Source organism: Camelus dromedarius, chromosome 2, assembly GCF_036321535.1.
Source record: "Camelus dromedarius isolate mCamDro1 chromosome 2, mCamDro1.pat, whole genome shotgun sequence".
NCBI lineage: Eukaryota > Metazoa > Chordata > Mammalia > Artiodactyla > Camelidae > Camelus > Camelus dromedarius.
In genome coordinates, this window is record NC_087437.1 from 44,454,162 (window position 1) to 44,469,228 (window position 15,067).

The window sequence follows — 15,067 nt, forward strand, 5'->3', positions numbered from 1 at the left end:
TAATGACTGCCTGGCAGGGAAGATGAGGTGATGTTGCCTTTCCCTCCTAACCATTTAATTTCTTGCTATCGTGTGTGATAAAGTTTTACCATGCATTTCAGTCTTACTGTTTCTAAAACAAAATTAAGAGATGAGAAGTCAGTTCACACTATAGAGTCTTTCAATTTACTATACATATAACACATGATTCAAATAATTTTATTAACTACATTGAATACCAAATCAAATAACAACCTTAATAAACTTTTGACTTTTCAATATGTGAGAAATATCCACTGGTATGGTAGGGGTGTGTGTGTAGGTTATTGTATACACACACAAGAAAATCTCAGTGGCCCTTACTAAGCGTGCTGTTTGTTTTCTGTGTAATGCTTGTGTGTTTCTTTAGGTGCTTGCTTTCCTCGTTCATTTACAGTGTAATCTTGGCACTCACTCTAGTGCTTGGAATACCACATGCGTCGCTTCCTCCAGTTCTAACACCAGTGCTGTTCTGTGGCTCATCCAGTAGCAGGTGTTGAACACTGATAGAAACAGAATTTTGTCTACAAAAGCCAAAATCCTCCCATTTCCAGTCTCTACTGGCCAATGAAACACTAATGCCAAAGTTACTTCCAAATTCAAGTCTCAGGCATGACAGTTCATTTTGCTTCCTGCCAAAACTACTGGCCCATGCAATCTCCTGTTCTAAAAATTAAGGCAGAGCAAAACTTTTGGTCAAATACTTGGTGATTTTAGGTGACATACTCCTAGTTTTGCAGCTTTTTTTTGAAATTAGTAAATTGAGATTATACTGCAGTTAATTATTTCATAACATTTCTCTTTGAATATAGCAAACTGCCTCATTATAGCAGAATTGTTCACCATAAATCCCAAAGTACTGTGGGGAAAAAAGGTCAGAAAACTAGAAATTCTCAAATTTAGACATTTTAATATTCTTAGTAATTCAAAGTGATTAATGAATAGAATCACTTGACCAAACCATTTGTATCAATAAAACTGATTTCTTCAAAATAATTTAGATTTAAAGGATACATAATTTCAGACCATAGAACTCATATAGCTTCTTTAGTTTGTTTTTTTTTTTTTTTTTTTTTTTTTTGCTGGGGGAGTGCAAGAGGTAAGACTGAAGTAAACAATTGGATAAATTTAAACTACAGTTTTAAAGGCAGCAGAATTAAAACGTAATCTTAGGAAGACTGGGCTTGAACTGGTGATTATTAATTATGTGGAATGTTAGGCAATATTTATTAAGAAATTATGTTTCCTCCAACATTTTTAAAGACCAGTATTTTATAGCCATGTGTATACCAAAGCTTTAATATCTTTTAGGATGCATTTTTGTTGAAATAGTTTTATTCTTCAGACTACTATAGTACATGTCCCCTTCCATCCAGTCAACCACCTTATTATACAAGATTTAATAAGATGATCTCTATCAGGTAGAGATAATGTCTAAAATGATATATAAATAAATTTTGAACAAATACCTACAATGTAAGTCCATAGGAGAAGCAGGAACTTGAGTCATAATTCTTAGCTGCTTATCCAGATTTTTTTCCCTCTTAGATGTGGGAATAGCAGTCAGAACTTACAGAGAAATCACGTTTTACCTATGTAAGGAGTTAGGTGCTCAATTTGGTGCACTTCTGTTTTTGGTATTTTTAAGTAGATATTATGAAAAACACATAGAGGATGCATACAGTATCACACATCTCCATTAAAGCACTGGTATTCCGAGCAGACAGGACAGAGAGAAATCAGCAAGGGAAACAAAACTTGGAATAAAGTACTGTGGCAAGTGGTGAAACCGCAAAGCTAGAACTTTAAGGATTAATAGCAAGTGACACAGAAAGCAGGGAAAGAGCTGTTATTCAAAGAAGAACTAATAAAAATTCTTACAGCATTAAAGACATTGACTCGGCAGTTCATAGTTCTCCCATAATAAGAACGTCAAGTACAGACAATTTGTAGTTTAATACCTATTTTTCAAAAATTATTATATTCAAGTTCTCTGAAAGAACAGATCGAGAAAGTGAATACAGAGGTGAAAAAAATAATGAAGATGTTCTTGAGGAAGAACAAATAGGAGGGCTTGCCATTCTGAATATTAAGGCATATTCTGTGGTAATAGTAATGAAAATAGAGTATCATTGTGGATATGGATCAAAAGTCTAATGGAATTGATTAAGGAGCCCAGTCAGACCCACACACATATAGAAATTTATATATGACAACTGTCATTGCACATGAATGAAGAATGTGACAAAGGGAACTAGGGTGATTCAGAAAAAGAAAAAAAGTAATATTCCATGCATTCCTACCTCACACACACACACACCCACACACCCCCATTCTGGGTAGACACTGAAATGTGAAAAACTGAATTCTTTAGAACTGTTATGAGAATAACTTCATTACTTCACATTTCAGAAGGATTTTGTAAGCACATCAGAAAAATGCAAACCATTATATTGAAAACCATGGGCATTAAGATTATAAACTTTTAATCACCCTAAAACATGACATTGAAAATGAAAGAGAAGCCAAAAACTGGAGAAGATAAGTAGAATATATATGAGCTAAAAGAAAAATTATCCAGACTATATAAAGACTTCCATGAATGTGGTGAATGGACACAGTCAGTCACTGCATGGAAAGGGAACATGGAGGGCTAAATAATACATGAAAAGCTCTTTATTAGTCATCATGGAAATGCAAATTAAACCCACAGTGGGACACAGTTGTACCCATTTTGGCTTGTTTGTTTGTTTTTTGAAGGGTAGGTAATTAGGTTTCTTCATTGATCTCTTCTTGGAGGAGGTACTGGAGTTTGAACCCCTGACCTCTTGGTTGCTGAACATGCACTCTACCACTTGAGATATACTCTTCCCCCACAATTTTACCTTTTTTGGACTGCAAAAATTAGGTACTCTGAAAATAGGACCTTTTAAATAATGCCGGTAGTACAGAAAACTTTGGAAAACTATTCAGCATACCTTGCAACCCAGTGACAGTATTTGTGAGTTAAACAAATAATGGTACACAATTTAATACCCACTACCCTTGGTAAGAATATATAGTAAAATAAAATACTGAACAGCACCAGCTATTGGTGAGGAATGGAGGAATAATTCATGCAGAGCTGGCAGGAGTATAATCAGAACCTTTTAAAGAAGCATTTTGGCATTTATGATTAAAGTTACACAAGCACATACCCTATGGAGCAGTAATTCCTTCCCTAGAGAAATTCTGACATATGTCTTCTAGGAAACATGGATAAGAATGATCAATGCATCATTGTTTGCAATCATAAAAAACAAAATAATTTAAAAATACTTATCTTAGGAAATTGATAAATAAACCTAGAGGAATCTCAGAAATATAATCCTGAGTAAAGAAATCACAAAAGAATACAAATATTTACTATAATCATCATATCGTAAGTTGCTAAGAGAGTAGATTGTTAATATTTTCACCACAGAAAATAATGATAGTTATGTGATGAAGGAATTAGCTAATGCTATGATGGTAATCATTTGCAATATATAAGTATCAAATCATGATGTTATGTGCTTTAAACTTACATAATGTCGTATATCAGTATATGTAAAAAAAAAAAAAAAGAATACGTATATAAGATACCAATTGTATAAAGGTAAAAATCCATAAAGCCTAAGGAATGAATTATTAAGGACTTATACATGCATATATATTAAATCTATAAAAAAGACAAGAAGAACCGCCCCCCCACCCCCCCCAAAAAACCAGATTGGTGATTATCCTGGGGCCAGAGTGAGTGATGGAATAGAGTATCTAGGGGCTTTCAATAGTATTGGAGGTGTTATGCTTACTAGGCTGGGTCATTCTTCCATTATTCTTCATAATTTTTATATGTTATACATTCTTTATTCAGTTTTTCATAGCATTAAAAAAAGAAGTTGTAATACAAAAAGGACATATTGTTTAAATTGAAAGTGAAATAGAGAATACACAGATCCTTTACTCAGTAATGTTAGCTTAGCACTGGATAATATTTAGAAATTTTTCAGCATTGGAACAAATTACTAATTCTTCACTAGAGCCCCTACAGAAGTATTTTATTTATCTTTTGAGGTCGTGTTGTATAACATACACATTTTGAAACATTTAATGTTTTGTTGTGTTGCTTACATCATAAAACATTTTGAACCTGAGACTAATAAAAGAAACGGCAGAATAAAAGTCTTGCCCACTCACTGGTGGACTTACGCCCATCCGTTAACTGGCTAGAGGAGAAAAGAAATCTCTCTGAATCATTTTAAATAGCAGTGGCTATGAATTAATCACATCGCCGTATATGTAATCTTGTCTCAGTCAGCATGACTCCTAGTTTTGGAGCTGGGTTTTAAACGGATTATGTTGATGTCAATAGAAGGACCAGAACCAATGAAAGAACTGGTTGGCATCAATTGCTCTCTGCTCTGTAGTCCCACAGTGCTTTATTAGTTCTTAATTTAAGAATTTAATTCATTCTGCTTTGATTTTATATAATTTCCTTACAAGCTCATCACCTCTACCAAACTCTGAGTTTCTTATGTAATGTCCTGTCTCATTCATCTTTCATATCCGACATCTATTAATAATAATTCATATACTGAACAATCATAACTCAAAAGAATAAAGATTTTCCCATTTTTTAGAGCATACTTTTTAAATTTCTTTCAGAAATTTGGTACAACTATATAAAAGTGAAGATGACATGGAAATTTCAAAGAAGATTAAGACTCAGTGGACTTCTTTGGGCCTAGAAGATGTACAGTTTGTAAATTACTCTGTGCTGCTTAATCTGCCAGGCCCTTCTCCCAGCTCTGTGACTCTGAGAAGCAGTGGCCAATGCTTTCATCCTAATGGCCAGCCTTGCAGCCAAGAAGCCAGGAAACACAGCAGCCAAGATCCGCTCTACTCATATGCTGCCTATTCTGCCAAAGGAACTCTCGAGGTAATATGACCATTTGTCTCTGTCATTTACAGTGAAATGGAATTAGGAAACAACAGCTTTCATCTAAATTGAACTAACTGGCAAGAATGCGACATACAAAAGTAGCCGTTCAGTGTTCTCAGTGTGGAGCTGCCAGGGAAGGGGAAGGAAGATTTGAATTGCCTGACCCTTTTCTTGTCATATTTTAAAAGTGAAAACACACTAGAAAAATTTAATTCCTAAGTGTTGAATGTGTGACTGAGTCATTGACGTTTTGCCTTGTCCATGTAGTGCAAGTTCATTTCATTCTTTGGTTCTGAAGAGGCACATTTTAATAGATCGATATGGACAGAAAGAACAGAAGTGGAGGCAGTTGTGTTTGAGACTGTATGCTCACAGGAAAGGAAGTGGAGAATTGATGTGATTATCCACACATTTAAGATCTGAAATGCAGTGTTTCTGTTTTCTTAATGGAAAATATACAAACGAGGGACCAGTTGTGAGTTACTGCTTTACTCTTTTGGGGTTTGCTGGGTTTTGGTGTGCTGAGTTTTTGGCATTGTGGTTAAGTGTCTGGCTTCTAGAGCTGCATGGATTAGTTTCAAATCTCAGCTCCCCAATTATCCACTGTGAAGTAAGCATCTAGGGTTGAGTTTTCTCATCTCTGTAGTGGGGATAATAATAGTTCCAATTTTATAAGCTTGTTGCAAGAATTAAATTACTTAATATATGTAAATTTTGGAGGATAGAGCTTAGCCCATGATAAGGACAATATAGCATTTAGATACATAGTTTTTAATTGGTTACTAGCTTCCTTTATATAGGCAAATTTTTCCACCTCCATTTAAAAGTATCATTTTTTGTATATATATATGTGTGTGTGTATATATATATATATATATATATATATATATATACACAATATATATATATATTTATTGAAGTATAGTCAGTTTACAGTGTTGTGTCAGTTTCTGGTGTGCAACACAGTATCTCAGCCTTACATCAACATATATATATATATTCATTTTCATATTGTTTTTCACCATAAGTTAATACAAAATATTGAATATAGTTCCCTGTGCTATACAGTATGAATTTATTATTTATCTAGTTTATATATATATTAGTATCTGCAAATCTCAAACTCCCAATTTATCCCTTCCCTCCCTTACCTTCCACCTCCCAGTAACCGTAAGTTTGTTTTCTATGTCCATCAGTATGTTTCTGTTTTGTAAATAAGTTTGTCTTTTTTTTTTTTTTTTTAGATTCCATATATAAGTGATATCATATGGTATTTTTCTTTCTCTTTCTGGCTTATTTCACTTAGAATGACAACCACCAGATCCATCCATGTTCCTGCAAATGGCATTATTTTATTCTTTTTTATGGCTGAGTAGTATTCCATTGTATAAATATACCACATCTTCTTTATCCAGTGGTCTATTGATGAACATTTAAGTTGCTTCCCTGTCTTGGCTATTATAAATAGTGCTGCTTTGAACATTGGGATTCAGGTGTCTTTTTGAATTAAAGTCCCCTCTGGATCTATGCCTAGGAGTGGGATTGCTAGATCAAATGGTAAGTCTCTTTTTAGTCTTTTGAGGAATCTCCATACTGTTTTCCATAGCGGCTGCACCAAACTACATTTCCCACCAACAGTGTTCCCTTTTCTCCACACCCTTCTGAGCATTTATCATTTGTGGATTTTTGAATGATGCTCATTCTGACTGGTGTGAGGTGAGACCTCATTATAGTTTTGATTTGCATTTCTCTGATAATTAACGATTATTGAGCATTTTTTCATGTGCCTATTGGCCATTTGTATGTCTTCATTGGAGAATTGCTTGTTTAGGTCTTCTGCCCATTTTTGGATTGGGTTGTTTGTTTTTTCTTTATTAAGCTATATGAGCTGTTTACACATTCTGGAAATTAAGCCCTTGTCAGTTTCATCTTTTGCAAATATTTTCTTCCATTCTATAGGTTTTTTCATTTTGCTTATGGTTCCCTTTTCTGTGCAAAAGCTTATAAGTTTAATTAGGGCCCATTTGTTTATTTTTACTTTTATTTCTATTACCTGGGTAGATTGCCCTAGGAGAACATTGCTAAGATTTATATCAAATAATTTTTTGCCAAATGTTTTCTTCTAAGAGATTTACAGTGTCTTGTCTTGTTTAAGTCTTTAAGCTGTTTTAAATTTATCTCTGTGTATGGCGTGAGGGAGTATTCTAACTTCATTGATTTACATGCAGCTGGCCAGTTATCCCAATACCATTTGCTGAAAAGACTGTCTTTACTCCATTGTATGTTATTGACTCCTTTGTCAAATATTAATTGACCAAAAGTCTGTGGGTTCATTTCTGGGCTCTCTGTTCTGTTCCATTGACCCATATGTCTGTTTTTGTACCAATACCATACTGTTTTGATTACTGTAGCTCTGTAGTATTGTCTGAAGTCTAGGAGGGTTATTCTTCCAGCTTCATTCTTTTTCTTCATTGTTGCTTTGGCAATTCTGGATCTTTTGTGATTCCATATAAATTTTAGAATTATTTGTTCTAGTTCTGTGAAAAATGTCTTGGCAATTTGATAGAGATCACATTAAATCTGTAGATTGCTTGAGGTAGTATGGCCATTTTAACAATATTAATTATTCCAATCCAAGAACATGGGATATCTTTCCATTTCTTTAAGTCACATTCAGTGTTTTATAAAACTGTAGATTTCCTTATTTTGTATGAATGAAATATTTGTTAATTATTGGCATAGATTTTTTTTAAGAATCTAACTTACTATTAATGCTGATTAATGTAATTGAAATTATTGAAAGTTACATTACAGAAATACATGGTTGTTCCTAATTTTTTTTAATTTTGAGGGGCTGGCATAGGAGGGGCAGTTAACTGATGCTTTGACATTGATTTTGTTCAGAGTTGAAACATTCTCTGACTTTTAGCAGAAGAACTTCATATAAGCAGCACCACCTTGAAAAGCCTTTTCATTAATTAAAACTTAACATAATATTAAATGTCTGCAGTATTTCTAGCAAAGGACTCGTGTGAGTTGATTTGGTTAGTATACACTATGTCTAATAGGCAATAATGGAAATGCATCTGTGTATTAACAGAAATAAAGGGGCACTGCTAGCATTCTGTCTTTGGTTCAGAAAGCTTTGGTCTCAAGGCAAGAGTCTAAAATCACCCCCCATATTTTCTCTTACGTTTCCAACCCTGCATAAGCCCCACACATTTCCAGGTTCTTCTTTATCCCAGTTAATTCAAGTATAGCACAGTTATCTCCTTCCATAAACAAAATCATGTCCAAAATACAGGGCAACAACAAAGCCCCAGAAGCTTGAGTGGGTCCTTGGAATCATCCCCATCTATTTGCTTTTCAATTTTCTCTGACAGACATTCATTATTGCTTGACGTGATATGGAAAAGACATGGAACTGTAACTTGTGACTCTGTTTCCTCAGGATAGAAGTCTTTAATAATCCCCTGGCCCCCTGGATTGTTTATATTCCTATGTAACCATATCTCTGAGGGTTTTTTACATTTATCTTATCAGTTATAAGTGTTTAAACTGTATTTGTTTCATACAAAACAAAAACAAGCTGTACTACAGAATCATGGAAGTACTTAAATGTTGGTGAAGTCATAAGTCATGGAACCCTAGTACACTCTTGGTGGGATTGTAAATTTGTGCAGCCACTATGGAAAACAGTGTGGAGGTTCCTCAAAAAACCAAAAATAGAACCATATGATCTCACATTTCCACTCCTGGGTACATAATTCAAAAAGGTACACTCACCCCAGTGTTCATAGTAGCATTATTTCTCTCTCTCTCTCTCTCTCTCTCTCATACACACACACACACACACACACACACACAAGAATATTATTCAGCCATAAAAAAGAATGTAAGTTTGCCATTTGCAACATCATGGATAGACCTAGAGGGTATTCTGCCTAGTGAAATAAATCAGACTGAGAAGAAAAATATTCTGATATATCACTTATAGGTGGAATCTAAAAAATACAACAAATGAATGAATATAACAAAATAGAAATAGACTTACAAATACAGAAAACAACTAGCAATCACCAGTGAGGAGAGGATGGGGGAGAAGGCCAAGACAGGGGATTCGGAGGTACAAATTACTATGTATAAAATAAATAAGCCTCAGGGATCTATTGTACAGCACAGGGAATATAGCCAGTATTTTATAATAACTTTAAATGGAGTATAATCTATAAAAAGTATTAAATCACTGTGTTATATACCTGAAGCTAATATATTATAAATCAACTATACTTCAATAAAACACTACCATTTTTAATAAAGAAGTGTTGAAAAAGATTTAAAATAAAATAGCTGTTAAAAGGGAGAAATAAAGTCAGCTATAGATATAGAAGTGTGCTCCATGTTTGAAATATTAGGCCTAGATAAAAGGGAGTAGTGTGAAAAGAACTACAATGCAATCATGGATAAAGCAAACACCTTGTATTTGAAGAACATAATTTAAGAAATTAACCATGCAAATTAGATGAAGACACTGGCAATAAGTATTTTTAGAATTATATTAATAATTCAGATATATTACACTCAGTACATACTAATTTAAATATTTATGTCAACAAAGGATATAATAACTTACTGATTTTTTAAAATCTTTACTATATTAGTCTTATTTTCAAAAGCAAAGCAATTTCTAGGTGACTATACGCACATAGAATATTGCATATATTTTATATACATGTTTTAGACAGATTTATTACTGAAACTCATATATTCTAATTAAGAGGACATTTGTGGTTATTCTGTCTCTTCAGACTATTTCCTAATTCAAATCAAACTTGAGAGGTTGCTGCTGATGATTCAGGCCTACCTACTTTTTGATTTTGAGTACATTGTGTCTGCATGAATTTCTCCCAGGCAGAGCCATTAACAAGTTCTTAAATTATTCTAGTCTGCCTGCCAGCAAAGCTCCCCACTGCTTCTGCTTTTGACAGGGTCATTTGTGGAAGAGGCGTGTCCCTTTTCTTTGAAGAGCTGTCCTATCCATCATAGGGCCGTTTTGTATATACTTCCAATTTTTGCTTTCTGGTAACAGTCTAAACAGCATTTGTGATATCTGAGATCTACTCTGAAAACCTACTTAGTGCCAGCATGATGGATGGTGTACTTTGCATCTTCTTTGTAATTCACTGTGCACTGGAAAGGTGACATTGTTTACCCTATCATAATGACAGGTGGGTCAGTAAAATGGTCCTAAGGAGAGTTGTTCTGTCAGATGCAAAATACATATTAAAATGGATACATAAATAATTTAGCATGAGTGAGGTTAGCTTCAGGGAACAAATAGAGATTTATATTTTTATTGAAAGGTAAATATCAACTATAATATCATCATAATGTTAAAGACATTGAGAAAGAGTGCTGCCAATGTCTAGTCAGTTTTATAAATAGAATATATGACTTTATGTAATTCCAGTGCAATAATTTCTTTTGTCCTTTGTGAAACCCCTGCAGATACAGAAAAGGAAAGGGAACAATTCATATTTAATATAGGTGGTCAGATTGGGTCTGCCATTTTTTTTGTGAAAAGGGGATTTGTCTTTATTTCAATACAGTTGATAAATTTTAGAGTTTTCTGTTAAGCATTATTTTGTGTCTGAAAGACAAGCTAAATAATGCAGTTTTATGAAGAAACATTTTTCAGCAACTCCTTAATGGGTATGAAACACTGTTAGCAACACCCTTATCACTCACTTCCCCATTCCTCAGAAAGCATACTTCCAGAGCCCAGACTATCAACCTTCCTTACTAGTTAAACACCTGGAGGGGTTGGTAACTTCAGTTCTTTAAGCCTCAATGTCCTCATTTGTATAAGGAGAATAATAATAGTACCTCAGGTGGTTGTTCTGGAGAAGAAATGATATAAACCATGTAAAGTGACTGGCAGTTAAGAAAGCATTCAATAAATGTTAGCTATTATTGTCATAGTATGATATAAAGTAGACACATTTATACTTAGGTATAATGGGAGATATGAAGAAAATACCAGAACTGTATATCATAAAATTTGGAAGTACAGATTTTTACCATATTATCTGAATATAATCGTCCTATCTTCTGTTTAACATGACAAATATTAATCATCATGGAGAAAAATGCCTTATGTATGAATATGATAAAATAAATTCCCTGACCATATTTTTTCATTTTAAACTGAAAGCTCAAATAAATGAGATACTTTATTTTGAATGCAGAATAACAAACCACGTCAAGTTTGGGCCTGAAGAGCATTGCTTATCTTTGCTTTGTAAAATATCACGACATAGTTTTAACGCATGAAATTTGAACACTACATTGAATATTTTGTCAAGAAGTCTTAAAAAGAAAAAATATAACTGCTGCATGGAATCCTTGGATAACTTATAGTCAGATGTCTATTTTCTCATGGCTACGACAACTTTGTCTTTCTCTTTTATTTTTAATATTCTCAAACTTATCAGTGTTACAGCAAAAGGCAGAGCTGTATGCATTTGATTCTGAATGCTCCTTTTTAGAGATAAAAGTATCAGAAAGCCGAAGGAGTAGAAAAACTGTGTTATGGTCTGGGTGTGAAGAAGAGGCTACTGTCTTACACACAGAAATGGGAGCTTGGAGCAGGTTTGCAGTGTTGAAAATGACTTTACATTTTATTGGTCTCCTTTTTCTCCTGTGGAATCCATTTTTTGGTCAACAGTGCACAAATGGGAGATGAATGGCTTTGAAAGTAAGTATATGAAAGTTGTTCATTTAAAAACAATCTACATAAAATCCCTTGGCTTAACTTGACCTATTTCTGATTTCATGAGTTCTATGCAACGACTGAGTTCACAAAACAAATTCGTAATTGACTGCTTTCTTTGAGAATAATAACCATGAAATTAGTTTTCATGTATTTAAGGTACATATTTTTTCCTGTGTTTAAAATTTAGATACAATCATTTACAAAGAAAGAAATGATATATCACAACATATTGTCTATAGTTAAATATCTGTTAAGTTATATCTTCTCCTGGAAAAAAGAACAAAAGCTTATTTTATGAAATAAAAATTTTGAAACAAAGGGAGCTGAATTCACCTAAATGACTAAAGTGCAGTGGCCTGTTTTCCTCCCTCTTCATTGAGAACAAATACGGCATTTTTAGTGAGAAAGCACAGATTTCTAATTTGATTAAAGTTATTTCTAAAGATTCTGAATCACCATAATTGTTATTTGACAGAAAGTTCTAGGTCATAATTTTTATTTTTAATACAATTTCAAGCATATCATTTATAAATTTGTGATATTATTGCTTTCTTAAAAGATTTAATTTATAGCTTAATTTCCATAAAATGCCAGTATTCCGTTTACAAATAAGATTTACCCCATTTCAGTGAATGCTTAAAATTCAGTCTTTTCAGAACTACGGAGATCTGTGCAAAAGTTGGGCTTACATACTATTTCAGTGCACTAGTAGAACTGATTGTAGAAGAAGCAGAATTCCATTTTATTACTTTCATGGCCTACAGGAAGAATTCTCTTGAATAAATTTGCAACTCCTTCAATACTCTTACCTTAATAAGTTGAGTATCATTTATTAAATAAAGTACCCTTTGATTATTCATCTGTTTTTCCTTATATTTTAATTTGATCCTGAAAGATTGACTAATATAGAATTTAGCCCGCTGGCTCCCACTAACGTAACAAGGAACACGCAGCAAATACATCCTGAGTGCCTTTTATATGCCAATCACAGAAGTAAATGGATACATAGAAAGCTTTGGACAGTGCCCATGTGCAGTTGACAGTCTAATAGGGGAAACTGACAGCTTAGCAGTTACAAAGCTCCATGGCTCCGTACTGCTATGGACACTGGCAAGTTACTTAAGTATTCTAAACTCAGTTTCCTCATGTGTACAGTAGGCAGAAATATTTACCAAGTATGAATGTTCAGAAGATTGACTGAAAACCACTGATACACTCTCCATGGTAAAATGACTACCACAGAAAATATAAATGGTTAAGTTTTCTTTTTCTTTATATCATGTCATAACAGCCCTGTCCAGTTTAATCCTTCTCGCAGTACATACCTGCATGCGTGTACACACTCACCCACGCACACACACAGGCACACACTTTCTCCCAAAGGTCTTATATTCAATTTCCAACAAGAAGTTCCTGTGAACCTCCTCTTGCCCCCACCTCTCTCTGGCCATTACCCACCTCTTGCCTTGATCTACTTCTGGACTCTTTCCACATTGCCAAGGTCTAGGCACCAGCCTCAAGCCACATCTCTAATGTGTATCTGTTTTTGTTTTCAACTACCTAGCAAAACCTTAAGTAGAGCATTGTCTTATCACTTTAAAATGCCAGGCACAGGTGTCCCAGTGGTGTGCTGGACTGGCTCAAGCCAGCTTGTTCCTGCTAGTGAAAGTTGATTCTGTGATTCTCTCCTAATTCTATTCTGATATTTAAATCACAGAAATTTTCAAATGGTTATTTGAAATTCAAAAACATCTGGGTTTTTCCCACCCTCCCTCTTCCTTCTTTCCTCCCCTCCCCTCCCATTGTCTCCCCTTCCCTCCCCCTCACTTTCCTTCCCTTCCTTCCCCAGAGGTCAGTTTTACTAGCATACAACTTCCCACCACCCAGCAAGAGACTGGTTTGCCAGTTGCAGCATGGCCACAATATTAGGGTGAGGTGGACAGAGCCAAGAACAGTGCTTTTGGGTAGAGAATGAGAATGCACTCAAATTCCTCTCCAACCCCTAGCACTTTCCATCCACAGATGCTGCTCAAAAGTCAATAATACTGTTGTAAGGGTTAGGGAGTTTCCATCTGAAAGGGCAAGATTCATGGTCAAATGGACTTTACCTTCCAGAGGAGCTACTGGAAGGTCAAGAGGTACGTTTTTTCAAGAATTCCCTCAAGTTATCTGTGAGATGTGGGCCTCCTTGGGATACTGCTGGCTCTTGGTGCATTTTGCAAAATACCTGATCTTCCATCCTCATCCTCAAACGACTGGGACTACCTACCAGCTCCCTGCCTGGACTTTCAACGCAGCAACCTGTTTCCACGTTGCCTTCTGCACTCACCCCAGGAGGGATGATGAAGTCATTCTAGGGTGCTTCTCTCTGAAGCAGTTAACCTGTGCTGCTGCTGTTAGTGATTTTTTTTTTTTTAAGTATCTTATTCTTAGTTTACTTTAGGGAAACAGGGTAAATAGGTCAAACATGGGAAAAATGATTAAGTTGCTGAAACTCTCATCAATTATTGCTGATAGTCATGGAAATATAAATGGAGTAGGGTGAATCATTTACACTAATTCATTCATTCTCACGTTGAGAAAAAATAATCTAGAACCAGTTTCTTTATATTTCTTTTGTTTCTAGGTTTATCACCCAAATATGGCCAAGCTTCCTTGTAGTCTGTAAGCATTCCTGATTCCCTTTTTTGGTAAAGCTGACAAATTAACCAACATATTACCACAGCCTTCAGTTAAACATCTACCAACTAAATATTGCTCCTAAATGTTGAGTGTAACGTAAATGTTGCTCTACCATTTAATGTTGCTCCTTCCTTTACTGATAAATTTCCTGAAAGTTTATCCCATCTAATGCCCATCCCTATAAGAAAATCAGTAACTTCCTGTTTCACAATTTGGTCATCCTGTCTTAGTACTTAACACATTCGACATCTTTGATTATTTGATATAGGTTCTTATTCTCTCAAGGAGTTTGTGCTTAACTGCCTAAAAGATCCAGACTGGAGTGACGCTTCTGATTATTTGCATATGACCTTAGCAATGCCTTCCCTGACTTCCTTATTACAATAATTTCTCACCACGCTCTATGATGTTACTTCTTTATTATCCTTAGGGCGTATCATAACGAAAAGTCTTCAGAACTGTTAATGTCTTTAATTTTTATTGTCAACCTCTCAGCAAGAGAAAGTAAGCATGGTATGAAGGCAACCTTTGTAAAATTTTTCCCTCCGTACCTTTGGAAACTACAGTATAACCTGGCATGTATTGTTGGAAAATTAAAAAAAAATCTGTTTATTACTCTCTTCCTTGGA

General features: G+C 34.6%; 1 protein-coding gene across 9 annotated transcripts in view; it reads left to right on the forward strand.

The window, feature by feature from the left end:
* NAALADL2 (N-acetylated alpha-linked acidic dipeptidase like 2) overlaps positions 1-15,067 on the forward strand; it is a 1,176,025-nt gene that overhangs the window by 648,329 nt on the left and 512,629 nt on the right. For all 9 annotated transcript variants that reach the window (XM_031451310.2, XM_031451333.2, XM_031451340.2 and 6 more), the window contains one exon: positions 4,705-4,978. In XM_031451310.2, coding sequence (XP_031307170.1) covers positions 4,705-4,978 — 274 coding nt within the window. The remainder of the gene's footprint in view (positions 1-4,704; positions 4,979-15,067) is intronic.